Source organism: Mustela putorius, unplaced genomic scaffold (genome assembly GCF_011764305.1).
Source record: "Mustela putorius furo isolate JIRA1106 unplaced genomic scaffold, ASM1176430v1.1 tig00000827_pilon_pilon_pilon, whole genome shotgun sequence".
NCBI lineage: Eukaryota > Metazoa > Chordata > Mammalia > Carnivora > Mustelidae > Mustela > Mustela putorius.
Window position 1 is genome coordinate 8,091,801 of NW_025421489.1, and position 13,796 is coordinate 8,105,596.

The window sequence follows — 13,796 nt, forward strand, 5'->3', positions numbered from 1 at the left end:
TCTTTGAAATGTTTTTAAGTGTCTGGGAGTCTGAAAAGATAAACTGTTATTTGGGAAAAACTCATTTTCTTATAATACCTATTTCCTGATTCACTTATTTACTGGACCATTTTTCATGGAGCACCTAAGGATAACATCATCTATGCTATTCTGGGTGCTGTCAAGATAGTAGCGAAAAAAATAACAACCTCTGCCTTATTCATGGAGTGTCTATTCTAATTGGGAGGAAAGGAAGCAGACAGCTGAGTAAGTTAGGAAGTCCAGTAGCAGAGCAGTAGCCCCGCGGAGCAGACTAAGCAAGGGAGGCTAGGAGCGCTGGATTGCAATGGTGGCAGTGTTTCCTGGGAGGGTCAGTGCCGGGAAGGTGGCCGAGACACAAAGAGAAGACTGTGAAGAAGCACTTGCAGACAATGAGAAGTTTCCCAGCCTGTGCACTGCTCCTGGGGTGGGAGTGGGCCATGTGTGTTTCGGAACAGCGGAGGCCAGTGTTGCTAAAGCAAAGCGAGCGAGAGGTGTGAGGGGAGGTCAGAAGGGCAGCCAGAGGCCTGCTCTGTGTAGGGCTTGGAAAGCCACTGTAAGGACTTGGGCATCGACTGCGAGTCATAGGTCAGGGCGTTTATAGGGTTTTTGTTTTTTTTTTTTAAAGATTTTATTTATTTGTCAGAGAGAGTGAGCGAGAGCAAGCACAGGCAGACAGAGTGGAAGGCAGAGTCAGACGGAGAAGCAGGCTCCCTGCGGAGCAAGGAGCCCGATATGGGACTCGATCCCAGGACGCTGGGATCATGACCTGAGCTGAAGGCAGCTGCTTAACCAACTGAGCCACCCAGGCGTCCCCGTTTATAGGGTTTTGAGTGGAGAAGTTTTAAAAACAGTGCTCAGGCAGCTGTATGGAGAAGAGGCTATAGGAGGGCAAACAGGGAAGCAGGTTTTTTTGTTTGTTTGTTTTGTTTTTTGCCAATTACTTCTTTAATAGATCAGTTTTTGACATAATAACTCACATCAATTTTAAATACTATCACATAAAGCATGGTGGAGAAAAGAAATTTTGCTTCATAATTAGAAAACTCACAATAAAACTTGCCAAGAAAAACAAAAACAAAAAAAAAGCCATTTTGAAAATAAATACAGTCCATGCCAAAGTAGTATAAAATGAAGCCAGAAGTCTTCAAAAGGAAAAAATTTTTCTTCCCAATATTTTCTCTTTTATGGTTTCTGAAATTGGTGAGACACTCAAATTCAAGGGTTGCTGAGCTGTTCTGATTTGGCTCCTTTGGTATCTGTTTTTTCACCACTACTGTCCTTAGATTTATCTTCTTCCTTAACATCTGCTTTTTTGTCCTCTGTTTCTTTCTTGTCTTCTTCAATTCTAGCTTTCTTTGCTCCTTTCTTATGATCAGCCACATTTCTACGTCCTCCTTCTCCTTCATCCTCAGAATCTGAGAACTCAGATTCTGAAGAGGCTGTAGTAATCCAGGCCAAAAATGGGCTCAGACTAGGATGATAGCAGTGGAAACAGCCAAATTCTGGATAGATCTTAAAGGAAGAGCCAGTAGAATTTGCTAATGGATAGGGAGTGTGAGGGAAAGAGAGGCATTAAAGACAATACCAGGTTTGGGGCCTGAAACTAGCATATCTCTAATGGGTCTCAGAGGGAAGATAGATGTTCACTGTCGAATTGGATAGAAGACGTATGAAGAAGGAAGTGCGTACACGAGTACAGAGTTCAGAAAGGACTATGGTTTAAAAAGGTACATGTGTGAGTTTTGGCACCAAAAGGGGTATCTAAAGGAGTGAAACGGAATGATTATGTTCAGGGAAGTCTTGGTTTAAACGGATTATAACTGCTCTGAGAGAGTGAAATGCATCTAGTCTGGAACAGAGAACCAATCTTGGTCATACGGAACATTTATCCCAAACCCTTGAAAGGTATCCTAGCGATCTAAAATCCCGGAAAGTGTCGATCGTGCCTTGCGGTCCAGAGTCTGATCGTGTTTCTTTAGGCCGTTGAGCTGCTGAAGCCGGGGGGCGTGCTGGTCTATAGCACATGCACCATCTCGCTGGCCGAAAACGAAGAACAGGTCGCCTGGGCCCTCCGAACGTTTCCTTACCTTCAGCTTCAGCCCCAGGTAAGAATGATGGCAGTGTTCTCGGTATAATCTGACCACTTACGGAAACTTGAGCTTGGGTTGTTACAGGAAGAACTATGTCAAGCAAAACTTCTGAAACAAGCAGTAAACAAGAGTGCTTCTCTAATGAGATCCATTGTAGGCTGCCCACAGAGAATTTCCACCTCCCAAGTTTTTCCCTGTTCTCGTTCCTTGCCGTTGTGTGGAAATGCCCCAGAGCTCAGGGGTACTCGTGTTCCGTGCTTCTTTCACCCATGGCTCTTGCTTACGTTACTCAGAACGTTTTTTTCTAAAAAGTCGTTTTCTTTTCCCCTCCCGCTCCTGGATTTGCTGGTATGGAGTATGTTCAACATTTTTGCTCAGGTCACATCAGCAACAAAGAATATTGCTTCTTTATGGCTTCTGACATAAAATATGTAACATTTAAAAAGCTTTCTTATACTTTATTTTACTGGTCTTGGTTTTTGTCAGAAGTATAGTGTGACTACATTTTTATTTTTATTTTTTTTATTTTTATTTTTTTTAAAGATTTTATTTGCCAGAGAGAGAGCAAGCGAGTACACACAAGCAGGCAGAGAGGCAGGCAGAGGCAACGAGAGAAGCAGGTTCCCTGCCCAGCAAGGAGCCCGATGTGGGACTCGATCCCAGGACCCTGGGATCATGACCTGAGCTGAAGGCAGCGGCTTAACCAACTGAGCCACCCAGGCATCCCTAATGTGACTACATTTTTAACCCATGATGTTTGAGAGGAAGTTTAAATATGTAATCATGCTCATATTCAGTTGGATACACGGAACATCTAACTTCAGTACCCTTCTATACAGAACTCTAGTTAGCTAATTGGAATATATGAATAAAAAGTAATCCAGAGATGGTTTCTATACTTGGAAAGGAAGGTAATTGCATTGTAGAGGATAAGAAGACTTCAGAATTCACTTGAATTTTATGTGTGTGTGTGTACATATACATATACACTTGATATATACCTAAAAGAGATGGAAAATTTCCCCCATGGATTAATAAACAGTAGGTTTTTAAATAATACTTAAGTATTAACCATAAACATTTACACAGTGTTGACTTGATTTAGGATTACGGATCTTGTGCAGTTGAGATTCCCACATCTCACTCAGATCCTCATGATTCTGTATTCTAAACTAACTGACACAGCCTTAATTTATCTCCTAATATTCTAGTACATTCAAAAACAACAATAGAAATCTTTAATCATCCAATTAGTTTGGGTCAGAGAAAGTCACCTTTAGGTGCATGTGGAACTCCTGTCAGCTTTGGGGAGTGTGGTAATAAAGCTGAGTTTTCTTTTATTGCTGTTCGTGATAATAATGATCCACTTACGGAGTGACCACTACATGCCAGGCGGACTACCACCTTATTAAATAAAATCTGAGAACCGAGTATTTTATATGTTATACAGATGAGGAAACAAGAGTTAGGTGAAGTTACTTGCTTAAGATCACACAGCGAAAATGTGGCAAAGCCACGGTTTATGAGTATCTGGGGTCATAATAAAAACTCAGTCATCAGGAGACCAGGTATTACTACCCAGAAAAACCGCATGTCCATTCCACAAAGACATTTGTCTCTTTTTGGAATTGGTGGTACTTAGACCTCAGTTTTGTCTTTTATTTATTTATCTATATTGTTTTAAAGATTGTATTCATTTATTTGGGAGAGAAAGGGAGTACACAGCAGAGGGAGAAGTAGACTCCCCACGAAGTGTGGGACCTGATCCCAGAACCCTGGGATTACAACCTGAGCTGAAGACCAACACTCAACCTACTAAGCCACCCATGTGCCCCAGTTTTGTCTTTAGCTTAAATGTATGCGGGCACACTTACTAATGATAGGACGGTCACGTTCTCTCATTTTCTCCACACAGGAACCACAGATTGGAGGAGAAGGAATGATGGGAGCTGGCCTATCATTGGAACAATTGAAACAGCTGCAGCGATTTGATCCATCTGTTGTGCCATTACGGGACACTGACATTGATTCTCTCAGAGATGCCAGGATAGAAGACATGATTTGGCTGGCAAATAAGGATTGTATAGGTTTTTTTATTGCGAAATTCGTAAAATGCAAAAGCACATAGAAGAACTCTTAGGAATGAAAATTCTAAACATTCACTATATAGTTTTTTTTCCCCCCCGACTGTTGTCAGGCAGAGTTGCTAAGGAAACTGAAAAGGCTGCCAGCTGTTGTACCAGGGACCAAGAGATTTGATCAAGAGACTCTGCTTCATGGAGGAAGTAGTTAGGGGTGGTATATGGTTATATTTTGTATTTTGTAAATAATTTTTTTCTTAAGGATTAGCACAGTATAAAAAAAGGAAATGCCTGCAGATATTTGGAGTGTAGAGTGCATTTTCATTTGGGGCTTTGTGTTTTAATGTGTAAAGAATGCACATCATTTTTAATGTTAAAGTTCGTGATTCTAACAAAAGGAATAAAATGAGCGGTATTTAATTTGGTAGAAATTTTTCTTTGTTCTTGAGTTCCTAAAGTAGTTCCTAAAAATTCAGGGTATGGGGACTATAACGTTTTCCATATGCCCATAACTGAACTGAGCATTTTATCGGAATTTTTCTGCTTACTACGTGATAAATCAGAAATTTTTTTTTAAAGATTTACGTATTTGAGAAAGAGAGAGAGAAGCCGTGAGCAGGAGGGGCAGAGGGAGAGGGAATCTCAAGAAGACTCCGGGCTGAGCACAAAGCCTGACTGAAACCAAGAGTTGGATGCTGAACCAACTAAGCCACCCGGTACTCCTAAATCAACTCTTTCAAATGGTGTCTAGACCTCTCCTAAATGGTAGTGTGCCTTTACCATGTTTCTTTCTTTCTTTTTTCTTTTTTAATGCTTTTAAACTGAAACCTACAACAAATATTTTCTTCACTCTGTATATTAAAATTATGAGACTATTTCACAATTTGGGTACTTTCATCATCCATTGGAACAGCTTATACAAGTTAATGTGATATGAGTGGGGAGACAGAAAAGAGCAGCTTCTGGTAGCTGGAAACTGGCTTGGCACTTCCAGTTATACCTTGATGGTGTCCTCTTGAACATTCATTCACCAAACATCAACATCCGACAAAGCCAAGTACGAATATAGTAGATCAAGACAAAAAAGACCACTTTATAAGCAAATCTAGAATCCAATAAAACATGAACGTTCCCTTAATTGCAAAAGTAACCAAACATCCCACTGTGAGCAGCCCGTATGTGACTGCTTTTATTAAAATGTAATTATAACCTTAGGCTTGCTTCATCCTACTGCTTTTCAGATAAGATACGTTAAAATACCCAATACCCAGCCTAGTTTAAAGGCTGTCTCTTATAGTATTAAATACATCTAAATGTTTTAACTTCCATTCGGATCACCCCAGAGTTTCTCAGCCTCGGGTATATAAGGTGGACAGTTGGGAACAATTGCCTAATATTTCCTTTCTGTCCCCCTCCTAGGTTTCTGTTAGGAATTTCTCCTGACTGTTGTGTCCATCAAGATGGCAAGGTCTCTTTGATCAGGTTAAGACCTTTAGCAAGCCTCTTCTCTGAAGCTTTTCTTGAACATCCTCCACTTAGGTTGGCTTAGGCATTTCTATCTTTGCCCACACCCCGAGGACCCACTTCTCCTGCCCTTATCATTAACACACTCACTTTTCTTTTAATAGGCCTCCTCCTTACCCCCCTCCTCCTCCCATGTTCGGGGGAAGGTCTTGAAGGCAGGAACCCTGTCTTTTCTGTTCCTGCTTTAGAATAGATCAATACATGCTTATTGAATGAGGGACAAGCTATTTCAGGTTCCATAAGATTCAGTTATGTGCCTGACTTCTTTATATCCCTTATTCTGCCTTTTATCCAGTAGATGTCATTGGACTAAAGAGAAGCACCATTTACCTGTGTAATTCCGTTTCTAGGGCTTCACACATTTCTCCAAACTTTAAGTGTGTTTTTAAAAAAATCCATGTCTTCTCGTGCTCTTTGCCAAGCCTTACGTGCTCACCTGGGATGAAAATCGTAGACAGGGAGCCCAGCAGTAGACATGTAAACTGTTGGTTAATACTGACAAATAGCGAAATACAAGCAATGCAGGCAAAACAAAAGAACAATATTTGCATATTAAAACAGGAAGACAAGGAATATTGTTAAAAATGTTGGCTTTGACAAAGACCTTTTCAGTGGGTTTAGTTCCTTCAAAAAAATAGGGAAAATTGGAAAATAAAACACATTCAATCTTAAGGGACACAACGTTAAGACCAAGTAGAATAAAAAGGGAAAAACATCTGGGAAATATGGAAGAAAAGAATATATTCTCTCTTAACGTATTTAAGATTAACAGATATTTCTGTGAAAGAAAAAAAAAAAGCAACTTAACAGTGAGTACGTTTTACTTCAAAACCCTGTGCCACATTTTACCTTAAATAGTAAATAGCCAGAATTAAATAACTGGTCTAGAATCATCTAGTTACCCGTTTTCCTTGACTGTATGACTCTTAACATGCCACTACTAAGATGAAAGTTTTCAAGACTAGCAGCATTGAGCAAAGGGGGGGGGGGTAGGGGTGAGGATTTAAATTTGTCATCAAGAGCGATTTTCATTTTAAAAATGAAGAATAAAAACAAAACTGAATTGCCACACATGGAGAATTAAGGTGGGAGAAAGACTACTCTGCTCCTATCTTAAAAGATCTTTATTACCTGCCATAAACTAGCATTTTATGTGACAGAAAGGGAACATCACTAAAGGAAATTCAGGGATCAGCATTGCCCTTAAGAAAAGATGCTCCCACCGTGGGAAGTGTTGTTGAAAATCTGACATACTCTCAACTATAAGAATCATTCCTAAAATGGCAATTAATACTACTACTAATAAACAGTGCAGAAAGCCAGCTCTTTATTTGTTTTATATGAATGACTTTAAACCAGATTTGTTGAACAGTTCAGTGTAGCTGACAGTGAATGTTTAACAGGAATGCATAGCAGACCATGTTAAAAATGTGGCATTGTCCCAAAGTACAATACGACTAAGACATCCTACATTTAGCAGCACCTTTTTGTAACAGTAACTTAAATGAGCAGTAGAGAAAGAGCATAGGAAAAACTGAAATGGGTTTGACAATAAAACATAGAACTATTAAGAACATTTCCATTTCCAGCATTTTCTAGGTTGACTACAAAGATCATGATTCTACAACTGAGTAGGTAAAGGTTAAGCCTTTGCTGAGTGAAAAGACTAAGTTTACATTCCACAAGTCAGTAAAATCTCCCATTGCCCTTGGGATTATTTCTTCATTTACAGATTCAGTACACACTGTTCACACATATGCCTGCTATACAGTTTTCACGTATAGATGTTCACTGTCAAATCCTATAATATCGTTTTTTGAGGAATACTCTGATTTGGACTAGTATGTTTCACAGTCAAGTGAAAAGAATCCAAAAGTGAAAAGAACTGGAATCTGTTAGCATGACTCTTTGAAAGGGATTCGTGGTAGCAGCGAGAAAGATAAATACCAGTTATACTTCAAGAGTTTTAGATATCCCAAAGTCATTAATTGGGATGAAAGTTTCAGATATATTTTATACAAGTAACTTTAACTGGAATATGGTTCCCCAATGATATGAATACTTTACATCAAAAATGCATATATTATGACTATTGTTTTTATATTCAATAAATAAATTTGTCAACAGTACAGAGCTAATTAACAAAAAGATGAATTCTGAGGAAAATGTTCCTTATATTAACTGATAAAACCCTTCAAATGTAACTCATTTTTAAAACTGAGTTTTCTTGCGGAGGAAGGGAAAGAAGGAGTTAAATGTGAAACAGTTTTACTTAGGTCCCAGAATATTTGGCAAGAACCTGGAATAATCCATGCAAAACAAAAATAGATTAACTTCTTTAACAGAATAATTTCATAATGTACAGATCTGAAGTTAGGCCATTATATTATAGCTCGGCATTTTTCAGGGACAAACTTCAGGTGCTGGGTACTTGCACACCTAATACTGTCTTACCTGTCCAGTCGTAACTGGACAAAAAGTACACGTAAGCGATACGGAGAAGGTTGTTTTAGCCTTAGCGTGACAACCACCCTGGGAGCTGCTTACAGTGGTATCACTGGGGCATGGAGAATAGTATCTTTTGGGTTCCCTTTCAGAGCGGATATCTAATGGAGGAAGATAGTCTTACCATTTTGTTCACTTCGAGTCACCTCATTTTGCCCTGATTACTTCTGAAGAGCAGAAACTTTGGTTATAAGAAGCACTTCTAGGTTTTGATTGACAGCGAAAGTGTTGGAGTTGGGGGCAGGGAATGGAATGAAGGGGGAAATTGAAGGGAGATGAACAACAGGAACCATAGGCAAGGTTAGAAAGAAGGTGGGAGAAGTTAGAAAAATTTATTTTCCCACGAAATAATTCTACAAGCTGTGTAAACATTTCTTACTAAAACAAATACTCAAACACACAAAGATTGTACATTTCCAGTGAAACACTCACAGTTAAAAGTTGCCTGTATTTTACTCTCTAGGAGCAAAAACAAGGAGCCAGCAGACGAATGCCTTCCTCGTCGCCTTTGGCAGCAAGCTTCCTCACATTCCCTGACTGCTCAACGGATTCTCAAAGCAACAAGTAGCACAATTAAATACAAAGCCAGGTGAGTAGAATTCTAGGTTTCAGTCTCGAGTCTTGAGCACTCAGTTCCATCGCAGTCACTCGTGCACACTTTTACACACTCGTACACACAGACACGCTTGCATACGGAGGTCCGGCTCGTATACTCCAGTGCAGTGACATAAGACACTAGCTACTAAGAATGTGTTTGTCACAATCAGTGTGAACTGCATGGATTAGAACAACCTTTGGAGTTTGGTTATATTTACCATAATTTATGGTCAAAATTATAAACTTACAAGGATGGTAAAACATTCAGAAATCAAACCTCTTCAAGTCAGGCAATCACACGTATTTACAGTATGTACAGACTTTCTATTAGAATGGGGATAGGTGTCTAGACGATATTACAAATTTCCTGAAGGTGGGCATTTCTAGTCCCTGTAATTCATAAAGCAAATCTGCTGACTTGGCATTAAGACTCTAAAATAGTGTGATCAAACTGAGATATATATATATATATATATTATATATATATATTATATATATAATTATCATAAGAAGGTGTTTGCAGAAATAACATTTACAAACTATACAGTACACAGTACTAGTACATAGAAAATAGATTCTAACTTTATGATCCCCTTTGTGTAAGGCAAGACTGAATCTGTCCCCAAATTTAGTCAGCCAGAGGTACAAGCAAGAAACAGTGGTCCATGGTTAAATGAATATGCAAATCAGGTGCCTACATATTAAAAATCTGGAGAATCAAGAAATTCCACTTTTCACCTGGGCCAATTCTGGCTTGCTGGATACATTAACTACATTTTTGAAAACATCAACTATGTTTCTTAAAATACTAATGCCACCTGGATGGCAACAGATTTTGTTCAAGTGGCAGCGATCCCAAACAGTTTTTGAGAAGTCCAGTATGCAACCGGAGGACTGCAGCCATACCAGGCGAATTTATAGAGCACTTACAAAAGAAAAAAAAAAGGTATATTAATACTCTCTATCATGCTATTGCTATTCGAGCAACAGCAATACAAAGTATACAGGACAGATCACATATGACTGCAATGTAGACCCCAAAGATTGAGTCTGAGGGTGGGGGTATACAAGACTTTAAAAAAAAAAAAAGAAACGTAAAAGGGCCCAAGTCACTGGCGGATGTAAACATCCCTGTTCCACTCCCCAGCCTCGTTCCGTTTTTTGGAGAGGCCTTCTCCGTCCTTGTCACAATAGCGATCCTTGGATTTGTGCCGGCTCCGTTGTTTGTTGCACTCGTTGTGGTCCTGCTCTCGATCCAGGTCCCTGGAACGGTGCCGAGACTCCCTGTGTCTGTGCTCACTGCTCCCGTGGGGCTCCTCTCGGTGGTTATGGTCACGGTGGGGGGCATAGTGGTCCACGTGTTCGTGGGAGTAATCTTCCTTCGGCTCCACATAGGCAGAGTCTCTACTCTCCTGGGTTTCTGAGTCAAATGTCTCCTGCCTGGAGAGGCCTCGGCTCGTCCCACTGCGGTGGCTGTGATGCTGGGCGGAGGAGGAGGAACGGTGCTGGGGTTTCTTGACGGGCTCCGGGCAGGGTTCTTCTTCAGGCTGGGAGGCAGAGCGGGCGGGAGCGGAGCGCTCAGTCCTCTGATCCCCTTGGGAACCCTGGTGGGAAAGGGAGCCAACACGGGCATCAGCCGAGGTCACCGTGTAAAGAACTAATATGTCACAAGAGCAAGGCTGCCCTTTCAAGGGTTTATTCCCTGGGGACTTTCTAAAATGAAATCTAAGCTTGCTCAGTTACTTAATTCTTTTGATAACATCCAGTGGCATTTACAAGGCTTGTACTACGTTATATCAGACTTTCTTTTCCTTAATGAGTAAGTGAAGGGGGGACAGCATCCTTTTATATGTTCTCCTGATGTTCAAATCAGATACAGGTACCTAAAATTTCTTTACACACCAGAGTACATTTCACTACCTCTACTTGAAGACCTGTGGGAAGGTTAAAAATGCTTAAGATGTTGGGGAAGAAATAAAATGTCTGATACTCACATACCATTTAGTATGAGGCAAGTACTGTCCTAAGACAGTCCTCGGTGTTAATTCAGTATTGTGGCAGCAGCCCTGCGACACCAGTTGCCATTAGTCTTCCTGAGGCCAGGGACAGGTAAGCTACTTCTCCAACCTTACACACCCGGTAAGAGTTGGAGCAGGAATTGGAGCCCAGGCAGTCTGATTCCATGGCTGTGTGCTGCCAGTGTAGAAGAATGCTATCCTTGTCTTACAGGACATGGGGCTGAGGAGTTTCTGTATGTTTGCGGTATAGTGTTGACACGGTTTTTCTTACAGGTACACAACTCGCCCTGAAAGGTAACTGGGCTTGGATCCCGGCCAGATGACCCAAGGCAGCCTAGTTTCTAGGGCTTAAGAAAGAGCCCTTCTTACCTGTGAATTAGAGGCTTGAGTGGGACTACTGGGCAGAGCTGAAGTGGCTAAAGTACGACTAAGGAGCGGGTTGGGGAGATGGCTGCTGGGAGGGTGGGTGGCCTTCCAGTAGGCCTCCAGATAGTCGGCAAGGTGCTCACAAGCATCCTCGAGCTGGTTCTCGTCCAGGATCACATCAAACAGCTCCTGCAGAGGCAGATGTTGCCAATGACACACTCGCACCGGCCGGGCACTCCCCAAAGGAAGGGGCCGCACCCCTTTGTATTTGCACGGGTGCTCCTGCTCTCTCCTTTTCAAATCGTCTAAATGTCCTGTTGAGTCAGATTGTGTCTCTCTGCCTCAGATCAGTGCTCACAACTCTGGCTGTTTAACCTGTAGCGATTCTCAGTGTAATGACAGTTGTTTAGACATGATAGAAAAGAGGTAGAGAAATAAAAATATAATCTGGACAGTACAGAAAGAGGCCTGGTTTTGACATAGAGACTATGAAAAACTTAATCATGGAAATTGCTGAGGCAAGATTAGGACAGGAAATTTGGCAGACAGAAGCTGAAATCACTGATGATTTGACAGGGCCCAAACTTCAAAATATGCCCAGTGATAAACAATATAATTCTTAGAGCTTCTGCTATACCGCTTATCAAAATGAAAACCTAGAGGTGTCTGTTAGTCTCAAACCATGATATGTAAAAAGCAGGGATCAGGAGGGGAATTTGTTCAGGTGTCAGAAGCTGCGTAACTGTTTAGAAAAAAAAATTTTTTTAACATGGTCTCAAATCAATTTCTCAATTATTAAGAAAGCTATTAAGAGTTATTAGAAGTGAATAACAAAGCCCAAACAGATCCACTTTATAAACCACATTTTGAAACCATAATCTCATTTCATTTAAGATACGAATTAGGTATTAACAAAGCAAGGTCACCACCAAATGCCATAATCTAGACGAGTGCTTATGGGAGGTGGTCAGACAGTTCACTTCTTGAGAATGAAGACCATGGCCAAGTGGGGGGAATTCTCGCCCCCGACACCTGTTTTCCTGTCCGGTTATTGGCCGGTTGTGCTTTCTAAATATAAAACCAGGGCTAATGTCTTCAGGTGGATTTTACCGTGTATGGAGACGACTTACTGGAGGGCACTGAGCCAGTTTATCAGCTGCGACCATCTGGACATTGAGGTGTTTAGCTTGAGATTTCCCTCGAGATTTTATTAACCTTTGTAAAACCTGTGCAAGATAAGAGTTAACAGAAGAATATCTGCATTCAGGTAAAGAACAAGGTTTGTTACTCACTCCAGGGCCTTTTTATGTATAGCACAAATGGTTTATAATAGATTGAGCCATAAAACATGTAAGTTAGCTGCAAAATTAACAAGTTAACAGATATCTCAGTTGCAGACTTTAAAAAGATAGCTAGCTTGGAGCTTACTCTCTTTTTCAAAGCTTGCAGTTACCAATCTTCTTGTCTCATGACTCCTTTATGTTTAAAAGAAAATTGAGAAGCCCAAGAGTTTTTGTTTATGTGAAGTATAATGTTTACCACAGTAGAAACTACAACTGAACACATTGTTAAATATTCATTTAAAAATGAATGATAAGCTGGTTATATTTTAACAAATTACTTATTTTTTAAAAAACTACATTTTTAATCAATTTCTCTAATTGCTTCTTAACCTGCTACAGAGTCTTATTTTGGTTGAGATAATGTGACGAAATCCATCCCTCTACAGCTAGGTAATTCAGAAAAGGAAGAGTATTTTAGTAGCCTTTTCAGGAATTGTGACAGTGTTCTTTGATGTTACACTAAACAAGTGGCAGTTTCTTAAGACTAGTTGCATGTGAAAGCTTAAACTGTATCAGTGAACTTTTCTGACTGTTAAAGTACATTCCATTGGTTTATCTTGAAATACGAATGGATCTTTTACTGTGCATGATTTGTAACATTTCATTGATCATTTGGAAAATAATGGTTCAGATTCTTCAGATCTTTCAAATGCTGACACACTTCTTAAACAGTATCAAAATGTATTTGCTATTACCAATGATCACATCAGAAAAGGCTATCTTTTGAGAAGCTGCTAAGCTCAGATACAAATTTTCTTTCAATTTTTGTTTGAAAGCTCCAGTTTTATCACTGGTGACAAATGGGAAAATATCTACCAAAAAACCAAGTCTTATAGTATGTCAGTTGTTCACTCAAATAAAAATGGTGTTCTGTGAAAAAAGAGGCTGCTTGAGTTTATAACTTGAATAGTCACTATGTGTCCTCAAGATGACTGATAAAGTGTTTCAGCTATTCAAGTTTCATTACACAGAATATTGAAAAGCCTTGTATTTAAGAGTCAAAAGTTATAACATTAATAAATGTTACTACTTTGTCAAGACATACTTAACTGAAACTGGGTGGTGGTAGGTTTTTTTGGACCGGGCGCACCGTCTGTTACCAGTCCCCATTCATGAACACTAGCACTTTTACCCACCACTGCTTTTGCACCCTCAGTGCAAATGTCAAAACAGTGAAAAAGGAGAACCATGTCTTAGTATCATGAAAATAATTTCGACCTCCTGGACTCTCTTGAAGTTTCTCAGAACCTT

General features: G+C 40.1%; 2 protein-coding genes across 14 annotated transcripts in view; one reads left to right on the top strand and one right to left on the bottom strand.

Moving 5' to 3' along the window:
• The window catches only part of NSUN6 (NOP2/Sun RNA methyltransferase 6), a 76,774-nt gene extending 63,348 nt beyond the window's left edge, over positions 1 to 13,426 (top strand). For 5 of the 6 annotated variants that reach the window (XM_045085016.1, XM_045085017.1, XM_013058900.2 and 2 more), the window contains 2 exons: positions 2,001 to 2,126; positions 4,027 to 4,612. In XM_045085016.1, coding sequence (XP_044940951.1) covers positions 2,001 to 2,126; positions 4,027 to 4,239 — 339 coding nt within the window. In that variant the 3' untranslated portion in view covers positions 4,240 to 4,612. Of the gene's footprint in view, positions 1 to 2,000; positions 2,127 to 4,026; positions 4,613 to 8,684; positions 8,811 to 11,109 lie in introns of those variants that run through there. The other variant, XM_045085018.1, reaches the window with a different exon arrangement.
• CACNB2 (calcium voltage-gated channel auxiliary subunit beta 2) overlaps positions 9,797 to 13,796 on the bottom strand; it is a 380,199-nt gene continuing 376,199 nt past the window's right edge. For all 8 annotated transcript variants that reach the window (XM_045085008.1, XM_045085009.1, XM_045085007.1 and 5 more), the window contains 3 exons: positions 12,333 to 12,428; positions 11,206 to 11,391; positions 9,797 to 10,422 (listed from right to left, as the gene is read on the bottom strand). In XM_045085008.1, coding sequence (XP_044940943.1) covers positions 9,928 to 10,422; positions 11,206 to 11,391; positions 12,333 to 12,428 — 777 coding nt within the window. In that variant the 3' untranslated portion in view covers positions 9,797 to 9,927. The remainder of the gene's footprint in view (positions 10,423 to 11,205; positions 11,392 to 12,332; positions 12,429 to 13,796) is intronic.